The sequence below is a fragment of the Danio rerio genome, chromosome 24 (genome assembly GCF_049306965.1).
Source record: "Danio rerio strain Tuebingen ecotype United States chromosome 24, GRCz12tu, whole genome shotgun sequence".
Lineage (NCBI taxonomy): Eukaryota > Metazoa > Chordata > Actinopteri > Cypriniformes > Danionidae > Danio > Danio rerio.
This window is the reverse complement of record NC_133199.1, coordinates 35356002-35383355: the sequence shown is the minus strand read 5'-3', so window position 1 is coordinate 35383355 and position 27354 is coordinate 35356002. Positions and strand designations below refer to the sequence as shown.

The window sequence follows — 27354 nt, the reverse complement described above, 5'->3', positions numbered from 1 at the left end:
AGCTGTACGTGTGCTCTGATGACTGCTTTCTCAAAACTACAACACGCATTCCAGTTTTACTTTATAAAGTTGTTTGCAGTGTAAATGCTTGCTCTTTCCTGACAAACATGAGTCTACTAATGTTTTGAGACTCAATTATTAAACCCCTAATGAGCGGGTATCTTGGTACCTGATGGCATTGTTTGTAGTGCTGAGTGGTGTCATTCTCACCGCTTTATTATTAGTGACAGGGTTTATTTTACGATTATTTGTGGTCTTGCGAAATGGACCTGAATATAAACCTGGACAGAAGGGATCTGTATCAGTGCTGGTGGTGGCTGGATCAGGTCAGGAATAAGTATTTGCATGTATCTGTGTTTTATATATTGCTTTTGTGTTTTAAAGCTGAATAAAAATGTCTCTGTCTGTCTGTCTGTCTGTCTATTACTTCTATGTACACCATATACCTTCTATATATCTATACCTTCTATAGAGTATATCTATCTATCTATCTATCTATCTATCTATCTATCTATCTATCTATCTATCTATCTATCTATCTATCTATCTATCTATTACTTCTATATACAGTATATATATATATATATATATATATATATATATATATATATATATATATATATATATATATATATATATATGAGCAATTCCAGCGTTATGGATGTGACATTTGCAATAAAAACTCAACACATAAATTGACAGAGAAAGTATATGTTAACATTATATTAAAATTTTTTATTATATTTTCAAGAGCAACTAGCCACAGAGTTATGGGAGCAGAAAAATATCAATCTGTAAACGTGTTTTGTACTTTAAATGAGGAAAATAAGCATGCGTTATGGATGTGACAAAAAAAGTCTGCGAGTTTACAGTACACAACATACTTTGTAGAAATTATGTGAATTAAACTGCACAACCCAAAAGAAATAATGCTAATCAAAAGGATTAGAGTCGGCTCTCTATAAAACAAAATTGCTTGGTTTTATTTTATTTAATATTTTCACATTTCTGAGGAAAAAGTGTCGTTATGGATGTGACATCTCTCTGTTATGGATGTGACGCATGTGAAATTACCATTTGTGTGACTTTGGTAAATCAAATAGAAAAGTTTGAAAACATTGACAGATGCATTTTTGAGTATTTTTAAAGTACTGTAAAATACTTGCTTACACAAAAAACCCAGAAATGGTTTCCATATTTTGGTAAAAACAAAAATCTTTTTCATGGCAAGGTTGACATTTGCACGGAATTGCTCATATATATATATATATATATATATATATATATATATATATATATATATATATATATATATATATATATAGAAGGCATAGATACTGTATATAGAAGTGATAGATAGATAGGTATATATATATATATATATATATATATATATATATATATATATATATATATATATATATATATATAAATATATATATGATTTCTATATAATATGATTTCTATATAATATATCTATACCTTACTTTATATGTCCGTCCGTCTGTCTATCTGTCTGTCTATATCTATCTGTCTGTCTGTCTGTCTATTACTTCTATATACAGTATCTATACCCTATATATATATATATATATATATATATATAAGGTATAGATACTGTATATAGAAGTGATAGATAGATAGGTATATATATATATATATATATATATATATATATATATATATATATATATATATATATATATATATATATATATATATATGTATGTATATATATATATATATATATTTATATATATATTTATATATATTTATATATATGATTTCTATATAATATATCTATACCTTACTTTATATGTCCGTCCGTCTGTCTATCTGTCTGTCTATATCTATCTGTCTGTCTGTCTGTCTATTACTTCTATATACAGTATCTATACCCTATATATATATATATATATATATATATATATATATATATATATATAATTTCTATATATCTATACCTTACTTTATCTGTTCGTCCGTCTGTCTGCATATATTGTATATTCTTTAGTTTTTACATATTTGGGTCCCACTTTATATTAAGTGTCCCTAACTACTATGTACTTACATCAAAAAAATAAATACAATGTACTTACTGTGTTTATAATGTATTTGAGATCACTTGTGGTGCTTTTGAGTTGGGATAGAGGTTGGGTTATGGACAGGTTTGGTGGTATGGGTAGGTTTAAGGGTGGGTTAAGGTGTAAGGGATGGTCAACAGTGTATTTACAAATGTAATTACAAAAGTTAATTACAGATGTAATTACATACAGGTATTTAATCAAGCATAAGTACACAGTAAATACATGTATTTACACAATAAGTACATTGTAACAAACTATTAATTCCTATGTAAGTACATATTAGTTAAGGCCACTTGATATAAAGTGGGACCCATATTTGCATTTAATGTAATATAATAATGCTAATACAAATGGCATAAATATTTTATTTGCAATTAAATAATACACTTAAGAACATATTGCAATAAAAATGTCACGTTTATTTTATTATTTCATTTGTGATTTATTATTTTGGGATGTTTTATTCTTATTATTGTGGCAAAAAAAGTCTAATTTCTTAATATTAGTTAACTGTGAATAACAATGAAAAATACTTCTGCAATATTTAAAAGTATAGTTTCAGCATTTACTAGTTGATTGTTTAAAATACAGTTTAATTTGTTAACCTGGTGCATTCTGAACTCACATAATTAAATGTTCACTCATTTTCACAAAGATTAAAAGGCTAAATCCTGGAAAAATAGATTATTACTCACTATTAGCTAGTGCACGGGTGGGCAATCTCGGTCCTGGAGGGCCGGTGTCCTGCACAGTTTAGCTCCAACCCTATTCAAACAGACCTCCCTATAGAGTTCAAGTGATCTTGAAGACACTGATTAGTTTGTTCAGGGGTGTTTGACTAGTGTTGGAACAAAACTCTGCAGGGACATCGGCCCTCGAGGATCAAGTTTGCCCATCCCTGAGCTAGTGCATTATCTAATAAGAACAAATTAGCTTCATAGCAAAGTGTCATCATCATTAATATTGTTATGGACAATATTTATTTTCTGTTTCTCTCAGGAGGACACACCACAGAAATCATCCGTCTGCTGGGGAGTTTATCTCACTCTTATAACCCTCGACATTATGTGATCGCAGACACCGATAAAATGAGCGAAGAGAAGATCCGAACATTTGAAGCAGAGAGAGAAAAAAGTGATTCAACCTCTCAGGTGAAAAAACAAAACAAAACAACAACTATAAAATCTACTAGTTGATCCCAGAAATATCATCATTCCAAACCCATGTGCCGGTCTGTGATATTTCAAAAGGCACTTTCTTATTGTTATGTCTCACATTGGCCCGCAGGTGGCAGCAGATCCTGTCATTTTACAGGCATTTTCATACAAATAGTTTTTGAAATTATGAGAATATATATGGAAGGATGGATAGATAGATATGTGGATATGATAGATGGATTTGATTGATGGATACAATAGATAGATGGATGGATGGACAGATAAGTGGATACAATAGATGGATTCAATTGATGGATGCAATAGATGAATGGATACAATAGGATAGATAGACAGATAGATAGATAGATAGATAGATAGATAGATAGATGGATGGATGGATGGATGGATGGATGGATGGATGGATGGATGGATGGATTTATAGGTAGATTAATGGATTGATGGGTTAGATGCGATGGATGATAGATACAGTAGATAGATACAATGGATGGATGGATGGATGGATGGATGGATGGATGGATGGATGAATAGATAGATAGGTGGATACGATAGATAGATAGATAGATAGATAGATAGATAGATAGATAGATAGATAGATAGATAGATAGATAGATAGATAGATAGATAGATAGATAGATAGATAGATAGATTGATTGATTGATTGATTGATTGATTGATTGATGATGGATGGATAGGTGGATATATAGATAGATTAATGGACGGATGGATTAGATGCGATGGATGATAGATACAGTAGATAGATGCAAGGTGGATACGATAGATAGATAGATAGATAGATAGATAGATAGATAGATAGATAGATAGATAGATAGATAGATAGATAGATAGATAGATAGATAGATAGGTGTATATAATAGAAAGATTTGATGTACAGATAGATGTGATGGATGATCGATACAATAGATCGATACAATCGATGGATAGATACGATAGATGGATACATGGATAGATAGATGGATAAAATAGATGGACATAATTGATGGAAACAATAGATAGATGAATAGATGAATGGATAGATAGATACCTCATCAGATAGATAGATAGATAGATAGATAGATAGATAGATAGATAGATAGATAGATAGATGGATAGATATTCATTTAATCATTCTATCATTCAGTCATGTGCTGTTGTGTTTATTCTGTCACTTAATAATTGCCTTTTTTTTCTCTGATCTCAGTTTACTCTCCAGCGGATTCCTCGCAGTCGTGAAGTGCGTCAGTCCTGGAGTTCCTCTGTTCTGAGTTCACTGAACGCTCTGTTCTCCTCCGTACCGCTGGTCTTCAGGCTTCGGCCGGATGTGGTGGGTTTTCTCTTCTCTCATTTATCCTCCATCACGTCTTCATCAAATATTCATTTCCTCTTTTCCTCCTGTCTGTGCAATGCCCTCCAGAAATAGCACATTCATAACATTTTCATAAGATCATGCCTATGGGCTGCCCTGCTCTATTTTGAGTAGGATGATTGCATTTTTATCCTAATTAAAGTATAAAGTCTGTAACAATGCTCCACGTAATTCATTCATAAATCGATCAAGTCAATTTAACAAGTTTAAGTGGATTAAACTTAAAACAATTAAGTTGTGTCTCGAAAACAAGCTCAGTAATTGTGTTATTTCAACTCATTTTAAATAACTCATTTGAACAAGCAGGAAAAATATTATTTGGAGTCAAAGACTAGACAAGACATTTCAAGTGTAACGGTCAATATGGCGAATGAAGCTCTGCTTACTAGTACAGGAGCCAATCATCGATCGCTATAGACTGACGATTCTTTTGGAAAGAAGATCCAACCAGACAGTTTATGTGGTCAACAAACACACCGGAATCTCAGTGAATACTTGCTTTACTGATAAAAGAAAAATATCCACATAAAGCTTGAAATCTCTACTATTAAATGAACTAAGTGCACCTGAAAACAAAAGTTTTCTGGTTTTGTGATCTGTATGAAAGGAACGTGAGGTGCAGTCCTGTCAAATGCACATCACATGAAAGCAACTAATCAAACGCCACAAACAAAGAGTCGTTGTCATTTCTGGAGGAGATTCGGCATCAAGACCAGGTTGTGAATTACTTTAGAAGTACAGCACGATCTGACGAAGCATTATCTAGAGGATATGATGTGTAACCCGGCCATTCTTTTCGAGTAAGCATGTGCATTAGCTTGGCCTACCTGAAAAAAATGCAGGTTTTGTTTGATTCTAATGTTTAGAAACTAAACTTATGAGAACTAAACTTATGTTGTTTAATTATGTTGGTGATTCCAATTATGTAATGTAATTAGAAGCTTGCCAAACAGTTTTGGAGACTTTGATGTTTCCCCATTCAGACAGAATGCCCGTGCATATTGCCTGAGGGGCGTTTTAAAGTGCAGAGTGAAGGGGACTTTGTTTGAGTGCAGTTTATTTTTGTGCATTTCTGAATTTTAAAAAGTCACGTTTATTTATATAGAGTTTTATACAGATCATATCAAGGCAGTTGTACATTAATAAATATGAAAAACAATGTTATTGTTGCAAAATTAATCAATATTAAATGCGTTGCCAGCTGTGAAGGCGACTGCAGGTGACAGTATTATTGTAAAATCAGCTGATTTTGGTTTGGTATTGTTTCAACTTATTTCATCGTCTTTGTTCTCTAGTGAATAACCACGTATGTTAACTCCATTGATAAATATTGGATATATTTTCCAATTGATGTTTAACAGAGCAAGGAATTTTTCACAGTGTTTCTTATAATATTTTTTTCTTCGGAAGAAAGTCTTTTTTTGTTTTATTTCGGCTAGAATAAAAGCAGTTAAAAAAAAAAACCTTTTAAGGTCAATATTATTAGCCCCCTTAAGCAGTATTTATTTGATTGTTTACAGAACAAACCATCATTACCCTAACTTGCCTAATTAAGCCTTTAAATGTCTCTTAAATCTGAATACTAGTATCATGGAAAATATCTAGTAAAATGTTATGTAATGTACTGACATCATGGCAAAGATAAACCAGTTATAATAAATGAGTTATTAAAACTATGTTTAGAAATGACAGAAATTGGGGAAAAATATACAGGGCTGCTAATGATTCAGGAATAAAAAACAATAATAAAAAATTAACACTTCAGGTATTTTCAATGAGCGCCTTATAAAGTGGTAATGTTTTAAAGATTGTTAATGATAGAACAAGCTCAGCATGATCTGGCAGCTTGTTTAGCATGAGTATTATTAATAGACCATATTCTTATTCTTTAAAGTGTTTTCTTAAGTAAATCTCTGAAACAGTGTGTCCTTCAGATTAACTCCGTTGTGTCTTTACCCAGTCCACATCCTTGAGAATTCAAACATCCTGTCCTTTGTTTTGGAAAACATCACTTTTTATAAATATCTCCACACTTTATTGTTTATAAGGTCAGATGAGGTTATCAGCAAAATATTGTTCAGATTCCTATATGAGCTTTAGGCAGAGAAATACTGAAACTAAATGTTTATAAGCCATTAGTTCCACGTTCTGAGTTGATTGTGGATGTGAAAATCTTTCGAATGGATTGTAATATGGTCAAAATGTTTACTACAATCTTATTATTGTTAGCTGAAAACAGCACTGACTTGTTATGGTGGTCATATGAATGATTCATTAATAGATGTTATGTTATCTAAGGAAGCCAGCTTTTTCTATATCTTTCATGATTCTGAATTAAAGGGATAGTTCACCCCAAAATAAAATGTTCTGTTCTGATTGATTTTCTTTCTTAAAAAGCTGGAAAAAGTGACAGTGTGACATTTATTTTTTGTGAGATTTAATGAGAGACACCTGTGATCATTGTAAATAAGACTTAAATCACACCTAAGCCTTTTGTATTGTTCACATTTACTACACTTGGTTATGTTTGTGGTTATTTTTACCCCATTTACGTCAATTATTTTTATTTTTATTTTTTTGAACTTTATTTTTATACATTAAAACATTTTACAGAACAGAACATTCAGTGACAGCAGCGATTATTAAAAAAAAAGAAAAGAAAAGAAAAAACGACAGTAGCCGCAGATGTAAATAAAAAAAATAAAAAATTACAAAAAAAAAAACATACAATATTTAAGGGTTTCAAAGGAGCTAGAAATACTATGTCCTATTCAGGTACAACGTAACAGGTGCCCATCTTTGTTTAAAAATATCCAGTTTTAGTTGAAGTTGAGCAGTCATATACTCCATTCTATATATACAATCAAGTTTTTCTATCCACTGTACTATTGTTGGAGGGTGTGGCTTCATCCAATTTATTGTTATGGTCTTTCTTGCACTTAGTAAAAGTATATGTAGTATATATCTCTGGTTTTTATTATATATATCCTGGGGTATCCCTTCAAGCAAGAAAAACAGGGGAGTAAAAGGTAGATCTACCTGCATAATTTTCATTATCTCAATCTTTACCCCTTGCCAAAATGCAAGTATCTTTGGACATTCCCAAAATATATGTGCCTGATTACCCACATTTCCGCAACCCCTCCAGCATTCCTCTGACTGTGGACGGTTAGTATATTTGGAGACCATCAATGGTGTTCTAAAAAACCTAATTTTTGTTTTCCAGTCAAACTCTTTCCAGTTATGGCTGTTGATCCCCTTATGAGCTTCTGAACATATGTTTTCCCAAATATCATCCTCAATTTTTTCATTAAGTTCAGATTCCCATTTTTCTTTAATTTGAAGGGTGTTATCTGTTGATTCCAGAATTAGGCTATTATATATCTGTGATATGTGTCTTTTATGTTTACGTCAATTATAATGGCATTTTTTGTTTGGCACATGACACTTAATAATAATAATAATTATAATAATAATAATTAAAGTAATAATAATAATAAAAGTCCATATAAAAACCAGACAGTAAGCTTTTTTTTTTTTTTAACTGAAACTGATTATCAACAGTTAAAACGACAAATTGTACCTCTTCCCAGTAGGGAAAAGCACCAACAGTAAAGATTGCATTTTATACAGGGGTTGGACAATGAAATTGAAACACTGGCTAATTTAATGTTGGAGGTTTCATGGCTAAATTTGATATTCCACCAGTAAGAGCAGAGTGTTAAGGTTCAGTTAGAAGAGTAATAGCACAGTTTTGTTTAAAATATTGCAATGCACATAACATTATGGTGGCATATCAGAGTTTAAAAGAGGACACTGGCACATCTGTGACCAAGGCATCAAGTCTTTGTGATGTATCAAGAGCCACTGTATCCAGATCAGTGTCAGCATATCACCAAGAAGGACAAACCACATCCAACAGAAATACTTTGGATGCAAGTGGAAGCCGTCTGAAAGTGATGTCAGTGCGCTAACTCGCATTGTATCCAAAAAACATAGAACCACAGCTGCCCAACTCACTGCAGAATTAAATGTGCACCGAAACTCTTCTTTTTCACCAAAACTGTTCGTTGGGAGCTCCACGGGGTCAATTTGCATGGCCAGGCTGCTATAGCCAAGCGTTTAGTCACTAAAGGCGGTGCCATGTATCAGGATGATAATGCACCTATACACACAGCAAGACTGGTAACAGAGTGGTCTGATGAACATGAAAGTGAAGTTAAACATCTCTCATGGCCTGCACAGGTTGGAAGTACTGTCCAACCCCGGTATGGTGTCAAGACTTTGCAATCAAAAAATGTCATTATAATGGAAGTCAATGGAGAAAAAACAGCCACAAACCTTCAACCACTGCACTTAAAGATTTTAAGTTGAAAAACTTGAAATTACTTTTAATTAATCACGTTAACTTGTATTGTTTAGTATATATAACTATGTTTTTCTTGTTCATTTGACTTAAAGCTTCAATTTCAGTTCACTTAAAAAGAGTGATGCAAAAATGGTGCATATCTAGTTAGGTCCATAAATATTTGGACATCAACACAATTTTGAAGTTTTTGGTTCTAGTCACCAACACGATTGATTTGAAATTAAACGAACAAGCAATATGGTCCTTAACTGCAGACTGTCAGCTTTAGTTTGAGGGTATTTACATCCAAATCAAATGAATGGTGTAGGATTTACAACAGTTTACATATGTGCCTCCCACTTGTTAAGGGTCCAAAAGTAATTGACAGAACAACAATCATAAATCAAACTAATTGGACAATTTGCTTCTAAGCTGTTCCATGGCCAGGTGTGTGTTATTCACTCATTATCCCAATTACAATGAGCAGATAAAAGGTCCAGAGTTCATTTCAAGTGTGCTACTTGCATTTGGAATCTGTTACTGTCAACTCTCTAGATGAGATCCAAGCTGTCACTATCAGTAAAGCAAGCCATCATTAGGCTGAAAAAACAAAACAAACTAATTAGAGAGATGACAAAAACATTAGGTGGGGCCAAACAACGGATTGGAACATTCTTAGGCCCCGTTTACACTAGTGCGTTTTAGTTTGAAAACGCATAAGTTTTGCTACGGTTATGCCATCCGTCCACACTACGCCGGAGTTCTCGAGCGCCGAAAACGGAGCTTTTTGAAAACGCTGGAGAGGCCGTTTTCATTCTAAAACGCTGCTGCTCATTCTAAAACGCTGCTGCAGTGTACTTTATAACTTCATTCACATCACCTTGGCTACGTTGTTTCACTTTCTCAACAATAAAATGTAAACATGATTTAAGGAACTGCCTATTTTCTTTTTAATATTAGCAACTTAACAGACAGCAGAAATGTTGAGGCGCCGTGCTGCATATATGAGCGTCATCTTCACTGTGTGGATATTTATAACAAAACGGAGCCTATAACAACTGTTTCCTTTCAATTTCAGTGAAAATACGAAACGCACCCTCTCTTTTGCTGAATATCAGTTTTAATAATCGATAATTATAAAAGTATAACATACAATAAGTTTATACATTGTAGGAAATAAAGGCAAGCGATCGGTCAATGTACCTGGATTAATCATTAACTTATCTTTGCGCTTAACCAAAACATGTTACCCGTGAACAAGTAACTTAATAGATTCCAATGACCAAAGTCAGGGAATTGGCCTATGTCGTTAGATAAAGACAACAACATGAATGAAATATCACGTTTAGCAAATATAGTGAGATTAGATCCAGCGGGAGATGCTTGATTAACAAGCAGAGCTCTCATCTGGGTAGAAATGCTGGAGCGCTTGCCCGAGAGTGTCTGTGTGGTCACGTGATGTGCGTTTTCAGCGTTTTGGTGTGGACGGAGAGCTGTTCAGAAACGCTGGGTAAAACGCGAGTGTGGATGCGGATCGTTTTCATTCTACAACGCCGTTTTAAAACTAAAACGCACTAGTGTAAACGGGGCCTTAAAAAGAAAGAACGCACCAGTGAGCTCAGCAACACCAAAAGGCATGGAAGACCTTGGAAAACAACTGTGATGAACAGCCCAAAAATTCTTTCCCTGGTGAAGAAAACACCCTTCACAACAGTTGGCCAGATCAAGAACACTTTCCAGGAGATAGGTGTATGTGTGTCAGAGTCAACAATCAAGAGAAGACTGAAAACATAGGGTTCACCACAAGATGTAAACCATTGGTGAACCTCAATAAAAGCAGGAGGATGAATTCTGAAGTATTTCCTGCAATATTTTCTGCTCATATTAAGCCAAATACTTCTGACTCATTGGACGGTGATTCACAGTGCAGATGGAGAATAACCCAAAGCATACTGCAAAAGCAACCAAAGAGGTTTTGATGGGAAAGAAGTGGAATGTTATGCAATGGCCAAGTCAATCACCTGATCTGAATCTGATTGAGCTTGCATTTCACTTGGTTAAGACAAAACTGAAGGGAAAATGCCCCAAGAAAAAAAGCAGGAACTAAAGACACTTGCTGTAGAGTCCTGGCAGAGCACCACCAGGGATGAAACTCAGCGTCTGGTGATGTCTCTGCGTTTCAGACTTCAGGCTGTAATTGACTGCAAAGGATTTACAATAAAGTATTAAAAAGTGAAAGTTTGATTTATGATTATTAATTCTGTCCAGTTACTTTTGGACCCTTAATAAGTGGGAGGCACATATGCAAACCTGTGTATGTAATTCCCACACTGTTCACCTGATTTGGATGTAATTACTCTCAAATTAAAGCTGACAGTCTGCAGTGTTTTACTAGTGTTGTTTTGTGTTCAACAGAAAACACATTCATAAACCGTTGGAACCCCTTCGGTGTGATATAAATGTTGGACTTGTCCATTTTTTTTGGGTGAACTATCCCTTTAAATACTCATCCTGACCTCATTAACACAAAAGCAGTAGTTGTTGTGCATGTCACACAGCAGCACTGGGAAAGTTTAAGCAGGTGATAAAGACATTTTATCCTTCAGCAGGTGATAAGACTATCACATTCCTGCTGGAAGACTATCTGCTGCATAAGCAAACACTAATCCTGCTGTTTCTCTGCTTGTCGTCAGTGCTGGGAAAACACTCTAAGACAGATAAAGAACACAAAAAAGAGAGGGAGGGGGTGATTTAGAGAAAGAGAGAGAGGGACGGGCTTCATTTAAGCCCTCTTTCAGGAATAATTCATAATCCAGGGGCCCCTTTCTCTCTCCTCCTCCTGTGGTTATGTAATGAAGGGTTGTGAGGGGTCTTGTTGTTGTCGGGATGTGGCGAAGTCTGACTGGCTCCTCCACGACCCTTTTATACCTCCCTGTTGGGGGCGGAGTCAAACAGCATCGGGTTTCTGTGTTGCCTTGGTGACTGGCTGTGAGGAGGTGGGGTGTGACTTGGCAGCAGAGTTTAAAGGTCAGAATAAAGCGGTCTGATTTCTCATTGGTGACCGCATTTGCATGCTGTTAATCTCTAATTAGAGCCCTGTGTTTTCACTGCTCACGTCATTTCCCAGTTTCACAGATTTTTTTTTTTTTTTTTTTTTTTTTTTTTTTTTGAATAGTGAAAAATGTTTGCAGATTTCTTGTACCGTAATTAACAGATGTGGCCTTCTTAGATGTGTTGCCGTGTTCAAATGTTTGGGGTTTACACACATATTTTAGTAAGAGTTTTGGTTTTGCTGTAAAATAAAAAGGAGAAAATAGGACATTCATTTATTTTCTCATTCACACACATACACACTGTCTTTGGACTGTGAGGGAAACCGGAGCATCCGGGGGAAACCCACATGAACTCTGGGAGAACATGCAAACTCCACACAGAAATGTGTGCCCAGCCAAGGATCAAACTAGCGACCTTCTTGCTGTGAAACAATCATGTTACCCACTGTGCCACCGTGACGCCCCCAAAATAGGAAATTCGTTATTTAAGTGAAATGATTAATGTTGACAATTTTAAACAATAAGATCGTATATTCTTTGTTTGATTATATATTTTATGTTGATATATTTAAACATATTTTTCTTTGTAATATATTACAAATAAGTCTTCAAGTTGTTCTTGCATTCTGACATTCATTGCAGTGATATTTTTTATTGGCTATATCAATTATTAATATTTTGTTAGCTTTTGAATTATTTTTTGTCTTTTAATGCTTGTCAAGCCAGTATTTACACTCACCGGCCACTTTATTAGGTTCAACTGCTAGTTAACGCAAATTTCTAATCAGCCAATCACGTGGCAGCAACTCAATGCATTTAGGCATGTAGACATGGTCAAGACGATCTGCTGCAGTTCAAACCGAGAATCAGAATGGGGAAGTAAGGTGATTTAAGTGACTTTGAATGCGGCATGGTTGTTGGTGCTAGACGGGCTAGTCTGAGTATTTCAGAAATGGTTGATCTAATAGGGTTTTCTTGCACAACCCTCTCTAGGGTTTACAGAGAATTGACAGAAAAAGAGAAAATATCCAGAGAGTGGCAGTTCTGTGGGCGCAAATGCCTTGTTGATGTCAGAGGAGAATGGCCAGACTGGTTCGAGCTGATAAAAAGGCAACAGTATCTCAAATAGCCACTCATTACAACTGAGGTATGCAGAAGAGCATCTCTAAACACAATATGTCGAACCTTGAGGCGGATGAGCTACAGCAGCAGAAAACGCACCGACTGCCAATCCTCTCAGCTAAGAACAGGAGACTGAGCCTAACTATGTCCATCCCTTTATGACCACAGTGTTTGTTTTAGCCAAACTTGAGCATGTCAGCTAGGGGCCTGGGCCAGTTCGCATACCACAGCCCAATCGGGGGAAATGGGGGGTCAGGTCTGAAATCCGGAGGTGAAGAGGGGGTGGATTCAGTCCTTTTTTAGCCATAAAAGGAAAGAAGTGCGTCATGGGTCCTCATGAGCTCCAGATGTGTCAGCACAAGCCAAACGTCTCGGCCTGAATCCACATGCTGAGAGGAGCAGTTAATAGTGAACGCTGCTGCTGTCAATACGTCAGTCTAGACTGAAGAGCGCATTCGTGTCGCTTTACTGTTCAGCTTCTGTTTGCTATATGGTCAGTTTAGCATGTGGTAAAAGTCATTAAATTTGATTTTATGAGTTGTAGGTAATGAGAAGTTGGTTTTTATTTGAATAGTGTTTAAGACTGATATATCCAGAACTACACACACACTTCTATAAATCATACTTTACTTCTATATATCTATTTTACTTCTATACATCGATCCATTGCTTCTATATATTTATACTTCACTTATATATCTGTACTTTACTTTTATACATCTATACTTCACTACTATATATCTGTACTTTGCTTCTATAAATCTGTAGTTTGCTACTATATATCTGTACTTTACTACTATATATCTGTACTTTGCTTATACAGTATATATCTGTACTTTGCTACTATATATCTGTACTTTGCTACTATATATATCTGTACTTTACTACTATATATTTGTACTTTGCTACTATATATCTGTACTTTGCTTCTATATATCTTTACTTCGCTTCTATATATCTATTCTTTGCTTCTGTACTTTGCTTCAATAGGTCTATACTTTGCTTTTATATATCTATACTTTGCTATTGTATATCTGTACTTCTATATCTATATCTATATATATATATATATATATATATATATATATATATATATATATATATATATATATATATTGCTTCTATATATCTGTACTTTTATATATCTATACTTTGCTACTAAATATCTAAACTTCTCTTCTATATATGTATACTTTGCTTCTATATATTTATACTTTGCTTCTATTTATCTATTTTTATCTTCACTCCTATATATCTATACTACTATATATCTGTACTCTACTTTTATATGTCTGTACTTTGCTTTTATATATCTATACTTCACTTCTATACATCTATACTTTGCTTCAATAGGTCTATATTTTGCTTCTATATGTCTATACTTTGCCACTATATAATTGTACTTTTATGTATCTGTACTTCTATATATCTATACTATAATTCTATATATCTATACTTTGCTTCTATATATCAATCCTTAATTTTTTTAAAGTTTATTAAGTTCCCACTAATTATTTTTAGTTATATAAAGTTTAACTTAATGTTTTTGTTCAGTTTGGTTAATGCAAGTTGAGATGACTAGAAAACTTAAGTTGATTCAACTACACATTTAAGGCAGCAATGCTTTTTTTAACAGTGCACACACACATATATGTTTTGATGGTTTTTGAGGACTCTCCAGTGAAGTAATGTTTTTTATACTGTAAAAAGTGCTTATTGTATCATTGCACACTACATCAAACCTCACAGGTAACCTATAACAAATTGAAAAGACCTTAAGTATGTATTTTTAACAGTTTCGAATTATGGAGACACAGCGTGTTTTACAGAAATGATAATGCAATATGTATCCTGACATACAGATCATCTTTTTAGCTCTATCCATTGCTAATGCCCATCCACAACACATATTATAACATTAAATAAAAGATAAAACATGAGCTTTCTAACAATTTCCTAAAAAGGCTATAAGAAACGTATAGAGAGCTGGGGTGCGAATATGAGGAGCAGTGAGGAGTCGCTCTGGAATGTGAGGGGACGTCTATTGCACGACGTCCAGACCCCCGTTATTTGTTATTGCAAACCAAACAAGCCCTCTCCTCCACACACACAGTCTGAAGAAAGCAGATTCTTGACATTGTTTTCTCTATTTCTCTCTTGTTTTGGGTTTGCGTCACAGTTTGTCTCCCTTCTGAGAGTTAAATCCATTTGTGCAGTGTTTTTGTGCACAGTGGTTTGTTTTATCAAGCTAACATTAAGCATATGAAGTATTAAAGTATCAAATAGTCTGTACTGAAAAGTACACACTGTAATAAATGCTGGGTTTAACACAATCCCTTCATGCCATCCCAATGCAAATTCATTAAGTTAACTTAATGGTTTTTACAATTCTAAACTGATTGGATTTTTGTTTCTTGCTGCCTTCAATTTTTTAATTAACTCAATCAAATTAACTTTTCTAGTCATCTCAACCTACATCTATCAAACTACAACTAACATACATACATACATACATACATACATGCATACAGTTGAAGTCAGAATTATTAGCCCCCCTGAATTATTAGGGCCCTATTTATTTTTTTCCCCAATTTCTGTTTAATGGAGGTAAGATTGTTTCAGCACATTTCTAAACAGTTTTAATATCTCATTTCTAATAACTGATTTATTTTATCTTTGCCATGATGACAGTAAATAATATTTTACTTGATATTTTTCAAGACACTTCTATACAGCTTAAAGTGACATTTAAAGGCTTAACTAGGTTAATAAGGTGAACTAGGCAGGTTAGGGTAATTGGGCAAGTTATTCTATAACGATGGTTGGTTCTGTAGACTATTGAGAAAAAATTAGCTTAAAGGGGCTAATAATTTTGTCTCAAAATAGTTTTTAAAAAATTAAAAACTGCTTTTATTCTAGTCGAAATAAAACAAATAGGACTTTTTCTAGAAGAAAAAATATTTTCTGACGTACTATGAAAATTTCCTTGCTCTGTCAAACAAAATAAATATATATTTGTTTGTTTGTTTGTGTGTGTGTTTATATATTTATACATGTATATATTTGTGTGTGTGTGTGTGTGTGTGTGTGTGTGTGTGTGTGTGTGTGTGTGTGTGTGTGTGTGTGTGTGTGTGTGTGTATATATGTGTGTATACTTAGACCCGGAAGCTGCTTCGCACTTAACAAGCAGATTAATGTCCTGGTGTATTTTAAAGTAGAACACTATTTTCAATACTTTCAGTAAAAAAAAATAAATAAATAAAAAAGACAGAGGAAGCAAATAATTGTAAGTAATCATAACATTTGATGTCATTTTTCAACTAAAACCAAATGGTCCGAATGGTCCGGAAAAGAGAAAATATCCAGAGAGCGGCAGTTCTAGTTCAAAAATCTTGTAATAAACCCCCAGCAACCCTCCAGGGTTTTTATTATGAGTATTTCAATGAGTGCTCTATAAAGAGTGAAATGAACCCGTCTGTCATTTATAACCATTACACCTGGAGTCTAGTTTGGTCTGACTCATCTGAAGCCTGAGGAGGGAAGTAACAAAGCCTGAGAACAGATTAATCTCACCTGGAGCTGCTCTGTCTGAATGTTGTAGCGTGATAATTGAAATGATCACCTGGATGAGATCATCAGTCGTGACTTGTCTGTTTTCCTCACCTGTGACTTGAACATGACTCACAGTGATGTCGTCACAGGAACGATGACTTCATATACCAGCCTAAGATTTATTGCAGTGTTTTAGGATCAGTTTATAATCCTCACACCAGCTTCAGCAGTTAAACACACGCTGGTCATCAGCTGATACTGATGGATTTTCAGTTTAATCACATGAGTTTGAGCTGAGGGCTGTGTTTGAGTGCAGATTCCGAATGGTGGTTCTGCTTCGGGAGTCCACTGCTGGAGTCATTTCACAGCCCAACAGTGTGTGTTTTTTTTTGTTTTTTACACGTTTTCAATTTTTATTCACTCATAAAAAATTAGGGGTTATGCAAGAAGTATTTTTTATATTAGCTATACACTCTGATAAATCTTGGTTGTTTCAAACCACATTTTTAATTTAAATAAAATATTTACAAATCCAAACAAAATTAAATTAAAATGTATTCAGCTAAATACATACACAGTTTTTAGTTAGAGTGCAATATTGATGCACCTATTGCTTTGTGGTCCCACTTTACACTAGTCAACATTTAAACTAGATCAAAACGTTTTATCATAGTCGTCCTAAAACTATTCAACAATTTAACAAAAACTACTTTGCCACGTTTTTGATCCACTTCAAATGTTGACTACTGTGTATTAGGTGACCTTAACTACTATGTACTACTTAAGTACTTACTGTCTTCATAATGTAATGCAGAACACTTCTGGTGCTCTTAAGGTGGGATACAGAATTAGGGATGGTCAACAGTGTAATTAAAGATGTAATTACATAAGTTAATTACACATGTAATTATATGCAGGTGTTTAATCAATCCTAAGTTCAATGTAAAAGCTTATTTTTACACAATAAGTACATTGTACCAATGATTAATTTAATTGCTATGTGCTGAAAAAGTAGATTCATTGGGTTTACTACATTTTTTACTGCAAGGTAATTGGTTGCAAATAATTTGTATATGCTGAATTTAAACAAGGTAAATTTAGTATGTTCAGTATGTTTAGTATGTTTAGTATGTAATTATGTTCAACTTAATTTGTTTGTTTAAATTCCGCCCTTATAAATTGTTTGCAACCACTTACCTTAAAAGAAATGATCAAATCTACTGAACCATTTTTCAGGTGTGACCCAGAAATGATTTATTTTAATAAAGTGTCTTTAAAAAAAGACAAATTTCACGATCAGCTTTCGTCCTATTCTTGCGTTGTTGAGAAAACCAACCTTTTCTCTTTTAATTCTTTTGATTCAGTCTCAGTGATTCGCCAACCCAGACATGCAGTTTCTTTTTTCTGACGTTTGATTTATGTCTTGTTGAAGTTTCACATAATGGCCATTTTAAATTTGCACGGCTCTGATGACAGACTCAAATAGCTTGGCCTGTGCCCACAGCAAATGCTCACCATTCTGTGTTCCCAGCTGAAGTCAGCGTCTCTCTGTTGGCTGACACTGATCTCATTCCCCGAAGTGAACTCGCAGGTCTGTGTGAAATGTAAACATCGCCCACCTGCTGCTGCGCCAGTGCTCATCCATCTCCAGGTGCAGGATGGGCAATTGTTGCTGCATCCCATTTTACTTGCATTACATTCTAATAGTATGGACTCTTTATGTGAAGGAAAAGTACATACTTTTGAGTGTGTAAGAGAAGAGTAGACAAGCTTTGGAACAAACCTCTTCATCATTAAAGGAATAGTTCACACAAAAATTCTTCCATCATTTACTCACTCTTCACTTGTCTCAAACCAGTTTTGAGTTTAACACAAAAGAAGATATTTTGAAACCAGTAACCATTGACTTCCATAGTATATCTTTGCTATTATGGATGGCAATGACTGTTGGTTACCAAAATCTTTTTTCAAAGTGTTTTTTTATAAATATTTTGAACCATGTGACGATAATTAAATGGAAGTACTTTTTTTTTTTAGATTTTTCTGTTGCTTAGTTACATGCCCTGTCAATCATATTGTCACATCCTTCAAATTTCTTTTATGTTTAATTTCCTATTTCTTGAATCATATTGCCAATGGAGTTTTTGTTAATCAGTTGTGGGTCTTTCATGTCGAGAAATACATGTTTGGTAATTCAAAAGTTAATGACAAAACATGCACATAATTAATATTTTTCATCAGGTTAGGTGTTAATCATTCATACACCGTGCATCCGGAAAGTATTCATAACTTCACTTTTTCCACTTTTTTTATGTTACAGCCTTATTCCAAAATGGATTCAATTGATTTGTTTACTCAAAATTCTACACACAATACCCCATAAGGACAATGTGAAAAATTATTTTTTAAGTATTCACAGCCTTTGTCGTGAAGCTCTAAATTGAGCTCAGGTACATTCTGTTTCCACTGATCATTCTTGAGATGTTTTAGCAGCTTAATTGGAGTTTACCTGTAGTAAATTCAGTTGATTGGACATCATTTGAAAAGGCATACACCTGTCTATATAAGGTCCCAGGGTTGACCGTGCATGTCAAAGTACAAACCAAGCATAAAGACAAAGGAATTGTCTGTAGACCTCTGAGACAGGATTGTCTCGAGGCACAAGGCTGGGAAAGGTTACAGAAAAATTTCTCTGAAAGTTTCAATGAGCACAGTGGCCTCCATCATCCGTAAGTGGATTATGTTTGGAACCACCAGGACTCTTCCTAGAGCTCGCCGGCCATCTATGCGGGCTGTTTAATATGATTTACGTTGTTGGCGCATTAGCCTAGTGGTTAGTGCGCCAACAAATGTTGCAGTAGCTGGTCACAGCTTCCTGATTTCGAATCCTGGCTCAAGGACATTTCCCTACCCCCTCTCTCTCCTACTTTGCTTCCTGTCTTAGTACTGTCCCATCTAGTAAAGGCAAAAAGGCCAAAAATAAATCTTTAAAAAAATGACAGTATGTTTTACTTTTCCAATCTCTCCATCTTGTCTGATGTAGTTCATTGAAAATCCACTAGAGCTGAAGTTCCATTCATCAGTTCTGCCATGTTTTTTGACTAACATGCTCCCAACTCGAAAACAACTCTGAAACTTGTAATAATAACTTATAATGACGTTCATTTGCCTGTTTATCTATTTAACATATTTAAAAATTTAATATGATTTAACATTTAACGCATGTAAACCCACTGTAAGACCCTCCCCTTAACCGCGCCATGTTTGTATTTTCTTTTAACACTTTATTTTCTCTGTGTTTATAGTATAATCAAATTCACAATCCAATAATCAGTGTGTTATTTGTAATATTAACTTACAGTGCGCTTCTAACTTTTACAGTAAATAGTAGACCATTGCGTAACTTTGGCGTACTCATTTAAAGGGATAGTTCACACAAAAATATTTATTTTCTTCATTGTTTAGGCTACTCTCATGTGGTTTTAAACCTTCTGTTGAACACAAATGAAGATATTTTGAAGTATGTTGGTTGCTGGCTTTCAAAGTAGGTTAAAATATTAATATGGAGGTCCCATAAATCAACATTTTTCAAAATGTCTACTTTTGGGTTCGACAGAAGAATGAAACTCAAATAGGTTTTCAACAAGTGAAGGGTGAGTAAATGATGACAGAATTTTCATTTTTGGTTGAACCCTTTAAATGTACTAATATACTGGTATAATATATAATGGTACACTAATTATTTTTTGGAAATTGGGACGCAGCAAGAGTGTTTTCAGCTGTTTGGAAACTGGAAATAAATGAAATCAGCCTCCAGTGGCCATTGAAGCAGACAGAAGTGAATTGAGTGGAAGTGTCCCTCGCCTCTGCTGTGTCCTGTATCAGATTCGGCTGCTCGCAGACACAGGCTGGATTTTTCCAGCGTTAATGTGTCTGAGCAGTCGGTGTAAGATGATTTCTCCAGACCCCGTGGCACGTCTCCACAAAAGTCTGACCGCCTTCCTGTGCAGTTTCTCCAGTTCTGAAGCACACAGATCAGATTTCTCAAACTCTGAGGATGCTCTACTTTATGCAGCCGTGGACAGTAACTAAGAGTTTTTACTCCACTACTGTACTTGAATATTTTATTTTGGGAAAGTATAACTTCAATACATTCCAAAGCACATATTGTACCCTTTAATATTTCATAAATGTGGCAGAATATTTTGGGCCTGATTCGTGAACAAGCTGAATTTAGCCAGTTAACATGTTTAATCTGTTTATTTATTTGTGATTGTTTATTTAAAGAGTTTAGATTTAGATGCAAAAGCCGCTAAACACCACTTTCGCCAAAAATGAGCTAATGACATTGAGTGAATGCTTTAGGCACGTAGTACCCCATCAACAAATAGATTTGCTTCTAATCATCTAAAACCTAGCGTCAGCGCATTCAGAAATAACAGTTTGTTGGTAAAAGCCGCTAAACACCGCTTGCCTTTGACAGCAAAAGCCGCTTTGTCCCCAGAACCAATTAGAACATGCGAATCGAATCATATGTTTTCAATGTAGCAGCGCGCTGAAACACTGGCTTTTATGAGGAGATGCTGGCTTTTATTATGATTTTAAAAGATGGAGTTTGATGAACTGGATTAACCTGTCCGCCTGTCAGTGAATGGCAAATGAAAACGTCCCAGAGTCAAAACTCTGTGCATTATAAGAAAAAGTCGGAATGTGCAGCATGCGTTCATAGCGTTTTTTTTGCGCAGTGATGCTATTTTAAATGAGTCTGATTTTCTAAACATTAAATGGTAACTGCATTTAATGAAAGACAGAGTAAATATGCTGTTCTTTTATCCCACATGGATTCTATGAGGATAAACAAGAGACCAAGACCTTAAAGGGCCATGAAACCCCCTCGTTTCAGCAGGGTGTTTTCACACCTCTACTTTGGAAAAAGTCAGAAAAGTGGGCGTGTCCATCTCTGTTTAGGGGGGAGTGTCGGAGGAACTAAAGTAAGATGGTGTGGGAGTGTCTATTTGGGCATGCGCGAGTTTCAGAGTCAAATACACACACACACACACACACACACACACACACACACACACACACACACACACACAGGAGAAAGTGATGGTGTTTTTTTTTTTTTTTTGTGTCTAATCATCTGGTTTAATCCCGCCCCTTTTCACTGCACCGTGCAACAAAATTCCGCACACACAAACTCTAACCTGCACTAAACCTGCATTAAACAAATTCTGTTCATCATTATTTGATGATAACATAACATTTGTGAAGTTTCTGATATTAAATTGTCATTTTTGTGTGTGTGTTTCAGGTGTTGTGCAATGGTCCCGGGACGTGTGTTCCCCTGTGTGCCGCAGGGCTGCTCCTAGGAATTCTGGGTCTTAAAAGAGTGTTGATTGTCTACGTGGAGAGCATCTGTCGTGTAAAAACACTTTCTCTGTCCGGGAAGATGCTCTACTACATTTCTGACTACTTCTTTGTGCAGTGGGCACAGCTCAAAGACAAATACCCAAATGCCATCTACATGGGAAGACTGGTTTGATGAATACACACAATATAAAGAAACCCAGCTTTTTACACTTGTATTGTCTTTTATTTTTCTAAGAGTTATATACAGTTAGAGTCTGAATTATTAGCCCTCTTGTATTTTTGTTTAACAGAAAAGATCTTTTCAACACATTTATAAACATAATATTTTTATTATTATATTAATAATTTATTAATTTCTTATAACTGAACTTTATCTATACCTTGATGACAGTACATAATACATAATACAGCATAATTGAGTAAACCCCATTTTGAAAATGAAAATTTATCCATTTCTCAGTGAATATGGGTAATATATATATATATATATATATATATATATATATATATATATATATATATATATATATATATATATATATATATATATATTGGTGCATTTAAACAAAACAGATTTATTCAACAGATATATTTATTAAAATAATATTTAAGTCACAGAACATCTTTAGAAATGGAAAGATAATACAATTAAATTTATGCTAAATATTGTAAAAAAATTACAAACATTTCAACATATATATATATATACATATATATATATATATATATATATATATATATATATATATATATATATATATATATATATATATATACGTACTTATACAATTCACCATAATTAAAACATGATTATTAGTATGTTTATTACTAAATGGGTATAGAAATAATGAAAGTAAAAGTCCACATATAAACACAAAAATATACACACATAAGATAACATAAAAATAAAAAGAAGAATAAACAAACTGAAGGAAAAAATAAATAAATAAAACAATTATAGAAAGAAAAAAGCAATTAAGATATAGGTGTCTTCTTAAAAAACCTTCAGACTATCTGGAACTGTTTTGGCTTTGGTTTTATTGTATACCGAATTTTTTCATTCTAAGACAACACATGTTTTACTAGATATTTTCAAGATACTAGTATTCTGCTTAAGTGACATTCAAAAGCTTAATTTGGTTAATTGGACAAGTTAAGGTAATTAGGCAATTCATTGTATAATCGAAAATATATTGCTTAAGGGGGGTAATAATATTGACCTTTAAATGGTTTTAAAATTAAAACTGCTTTCCATCTAGCTGAAATAAAACAAATAAGACTTTCTCCAGAAGAAAAAATATCATAGGGAATACTGTGAAAAAAATCCTTGCTCTGTTAAACATCAATTGGGAAACATTTAAAAAAAGAATCAAAGGAGGGTTAATAATTAAGCTGTACATAATGACTTAATGACTTCAGCTGTACATTTTGATACAGTCCTTGACACTGAAATTGGAGCAATTCATTCCTACGCTGTTACTGTCATAATGAATACACAACCGTGATAAACATCTCTGGAGACCAATGTTTTGTTCCTTTTACACCCTTGAAAAGTCAACAAAACTAAACCGAGAGACATTTTTTTACACCCATGCAGGCGCTTCAGCTTGTATTCAAAGTTTCGACTATTTCAACGGTGCATGAAAAGGACAATGTTTGTCTTTTGATTACAGGTTTGTACCTTTCAAGCATTTTAATTGTTCTAACTTATTCATTCCACATGGATTTTCTTGCACTGTTAAGCATCGTCGCCTCACAGCAGGAAGGTCGCTGGTTCGAGCCCCGGCTGGGCCAGTTGGCATTTCTGTGTGGAGTTTGCATCTTCTACCATGTTCGCGTGGGTTTGCTCCTGGTGCACCGGTTTCCCCTACAATCCAAAGACATGCGCTATAGGTGAATTGGATAAACTAAATTGATCATAGTGTATGAGTGTGTGTGAATGATGAGTGTGTATGAGTGTTTCCCAGTATTGGGTTGCAGCTGGGCATCCACTGCGTAAAACATATGCTCAAAGAGTTGGTGGTGCATTCCATTGATAAAAAAGGGGACTAAGCCAAAGGAAAATGAATGAATGAGTTTAGCGATACCTTATTGCTGATCTCTTTCTGTGCGAATTAAAGACTAAAAAGAGATGGAAAAGTTGCAGTGTGGCATTTATGTGTGTGTAATTTTCTGTGTTCTTGTTTTTAGAGGCAAGAAGGCAGTTTTGTACATGAAGCATGAGGTAAAACATAACCTAATGGTTTCTGTTATCTTCCAAGGCAAGTCAATGCAGGTAGATTAGTCATTTACTTCACAGCTTTAAGTTCCTCGACTGTGACGTCTCTGAACAGCTGCGATTGGATAATGATCATCAGACGTGTCTGTCAGGTACAGTTTAAGTCTTCTGTCAGGTACAGTTTAAAATCTTCTCCCCGTTAAACAGAAACTGGGGGGAGATTAAACTGTGGTTAATAATTTATGCAGGGGGGCTTAAAATTCTAACTTCAACTGTATGTGATGTCATGTTTATTAGGAAAATTCCAGGAAAAAAAAAACTGTATATGAAAATCTGATAAACGTTTTGCTTAAGACTTTATTTTAGTTACCAATTGCCACCATCTTGTCCTGTAATGGGGTTTTTGATAAAAAAATAAATAAAAAAAACATTCTGCATACAATAAGGTAATATAGGTTTGTTTATATAGCACATTTTACACACCATGGTAATTTAAATTGCTTTACATAAACAAGAATAGGAACAAGTAAAAGAAATAAAAACAACAAAGAATAATAATTATGAAAATATGATAAAAACAGATTAAAATGTTTTAAAACTAGTTTTAAAGTAATGAAAAAGAAAAAGACATAACAGTGTGATCTGTGGGGGTGTAGCACAGTGCTCATTGAGTAAAGGCACAGCTTAACAGATGTGTTTTTAGTCTTGATGCGAATGTGCCTAATGTTGGAACACATCTGATCATTTTTGGATGCTGACTCCTTCAGCGGGGGTGTAGTAGCCGAAAGTGAATTCACCCTGCCTTGACTGAACTCTTGAATTGTGATGCTTCAACTTATTTTAAACAAGTACAGTAGTTTGATCAAGTAGCAAAAAAAATATTTTTGGATATATATATATATATATATATATATATATATATATATATATATATATATATATATATATATATATATATATATATATATATATATACACACACACATAGAGAGATAGATAGATAGATAGATAGATAGATAGATAGATAGATAGATAGATAGATAGATAGATAGATAGATAGATAGATAGATAGATAGATAGATAGATAGATAGATAGATAGATAGATAGATAGATAGATAGATAGATAGATAGATAGATAGATAGATAGATAGATAGATAGATAGATAGATAGATAGATAGATAGATAGATAGATAGATAGATAGATAGATAGATAGATAGATAGATAGATAGATAGATAGATAGATAGATAGATAGATAGATAGATAGATAGATAGATAGATAGATAGATAGATAGATAGATAGATAGATAGATAGATAGATAGATAGATAGATAGATAGATAGATAGATAGATAGATAGATAGATAGATAGATAGATAGATAGATAGATAGATAGATAGATAGATAGATAGATAGATAGATAGATAGATAGATAGATAGATAGATAGATAGATAGATAGATAGATAGATAGATAGATAGATAGATAGATAGATAGATAGATAGATAGATAGATAGATAGATAGATAGATAGATAGATAGATAGATAGATAGATAGATAGATAGATAGATAGATAGATAGATAGATAGATAGATAGATAGATAGATAGATAGATAGATAGATAGATAGATAGATAGATAGATAGATAGATAGATAGATAGATAGATAGATAGATAGATAGATAGATAGATAGATAGATAGATAGATAGATAGATAGAACTTAACCGTTTTTACCAATTTAAGTGGCTTGAACATAAAAAGTTGTCCCAAAAAAATTAGGAATTGTCTTTGTCAAATTTAGTTTGAACAAGCAGCAAAAGCCATTTTAAGTAATACATCGGGATAGCTTGTTTTGTGTTTACTCACACTTGAGTTTAGAACCGTTTGAGTGTGTGTAGATGATTGCAGAATTTTCATTTTTCAGTGAACTGAATCTCTTTAATGGCCCAAAACGAGGCCCAATTCATTTAGCTTTGATTTAGTTAGTAAAATAATGTCACACCAGCTTTGCTTTTAGTACTTTGGGATCTTTTGTGACTCCTGTAAGATGTATTCTGTGTTTTACAACTGTCTGGTGTTGCAAAGAGAAAAAAAAACCTTTACAACTAAATTCGGTAGCACTTTACAATAAGGTTCATTTGTTAATGCATTTACTAACATGAACTAATCATGAAAAACACTTGTAGAGCATTTTTTAATCATAATTGAACATTTACTAATGCACTATTAACATCCAAGTCCGTGCTTCTTAACATTAGTCAATGCACCTTGAGTTAACCTGAACTAACAATGTACTACTGTATTTTCATTAACTAACGTTTACTAACATGAATAAATACTGTAGTAAATGTATTGTTCATAGTTTGTTCATGTTAATAATGCATTAATTAACATTAACTATAAACCTTATTGTAAAGTGTGACCTTAAATTCTTTTAAAGAAAACACTGATTGTTTTCAAGAGAAACTCTATTTCTGATTAGCTGGTTGTTAATTTCATTACAGATACTCTGATCAATGTTTTTTCCCCAGAATTTCATTAAGACATCCTGTGTTACATTTTATTGCAGTTAAAAGACCTTCGGCTTCTGATAATACATGTCGAGTTGTCAGATGAAACACATGGCGAAGCTCCAAACGCAGCTGTTCTGACATTCACTTTAAGCTTAAATGCATTAAACTGTTAGAAATATTCACGAAAGGAAAACGTTTATGTTTCCTTGTTTACGCCACACAGTTTGAGCGACGGTGAGAGATACTGATCTCCTCAGTCAAACCACCTCCAGAATAGTTGTTTTTTTCTGATGTTCTCAATTCGACCTTGCCGACAAAAATAAACCCTGGCATTAGAGCCCCACCCTGCATATCAAGTACAAAACAACAAGTGGATGTTTAAAACTACTTGAAGAATACAGGAAAAATACATCGTGCTGAAATTAGATCCATACAGGGTTTGGTTTATGTTGTTAAGTACTGGCTTAAAGATTTTTCCCTCAAAAATCAAAATCAAAACATCATGCATAATACCAGTAATAATTACACTACCTGACAAAAGTCTTGTC

At 33.9% G+C, this 27354-nt stretch overlaps 1 protein-coding gene across 1 annotated transcript; it reads left to right on the top strand.

Moving 5' to 3' along the window:
- Positions 1-22275, top strand: alg14 (ALG14 UDP-N-acetylglucosaminyltransferase subunit). The gene is given in 4 exon segments (NM_001006092.1): positions 1-326; positions 3087-3238; positions 4464-4586; positions 22018-22275. Coding segments are annotated over 4 exon segments (660 nt in total). The 5' UTR covers positions 1-172; the 3' UTR covers positions 22249-22275.
- The last annotated feature ends 5079 nt before the right edge of the window (positions 22276-27354 follow it).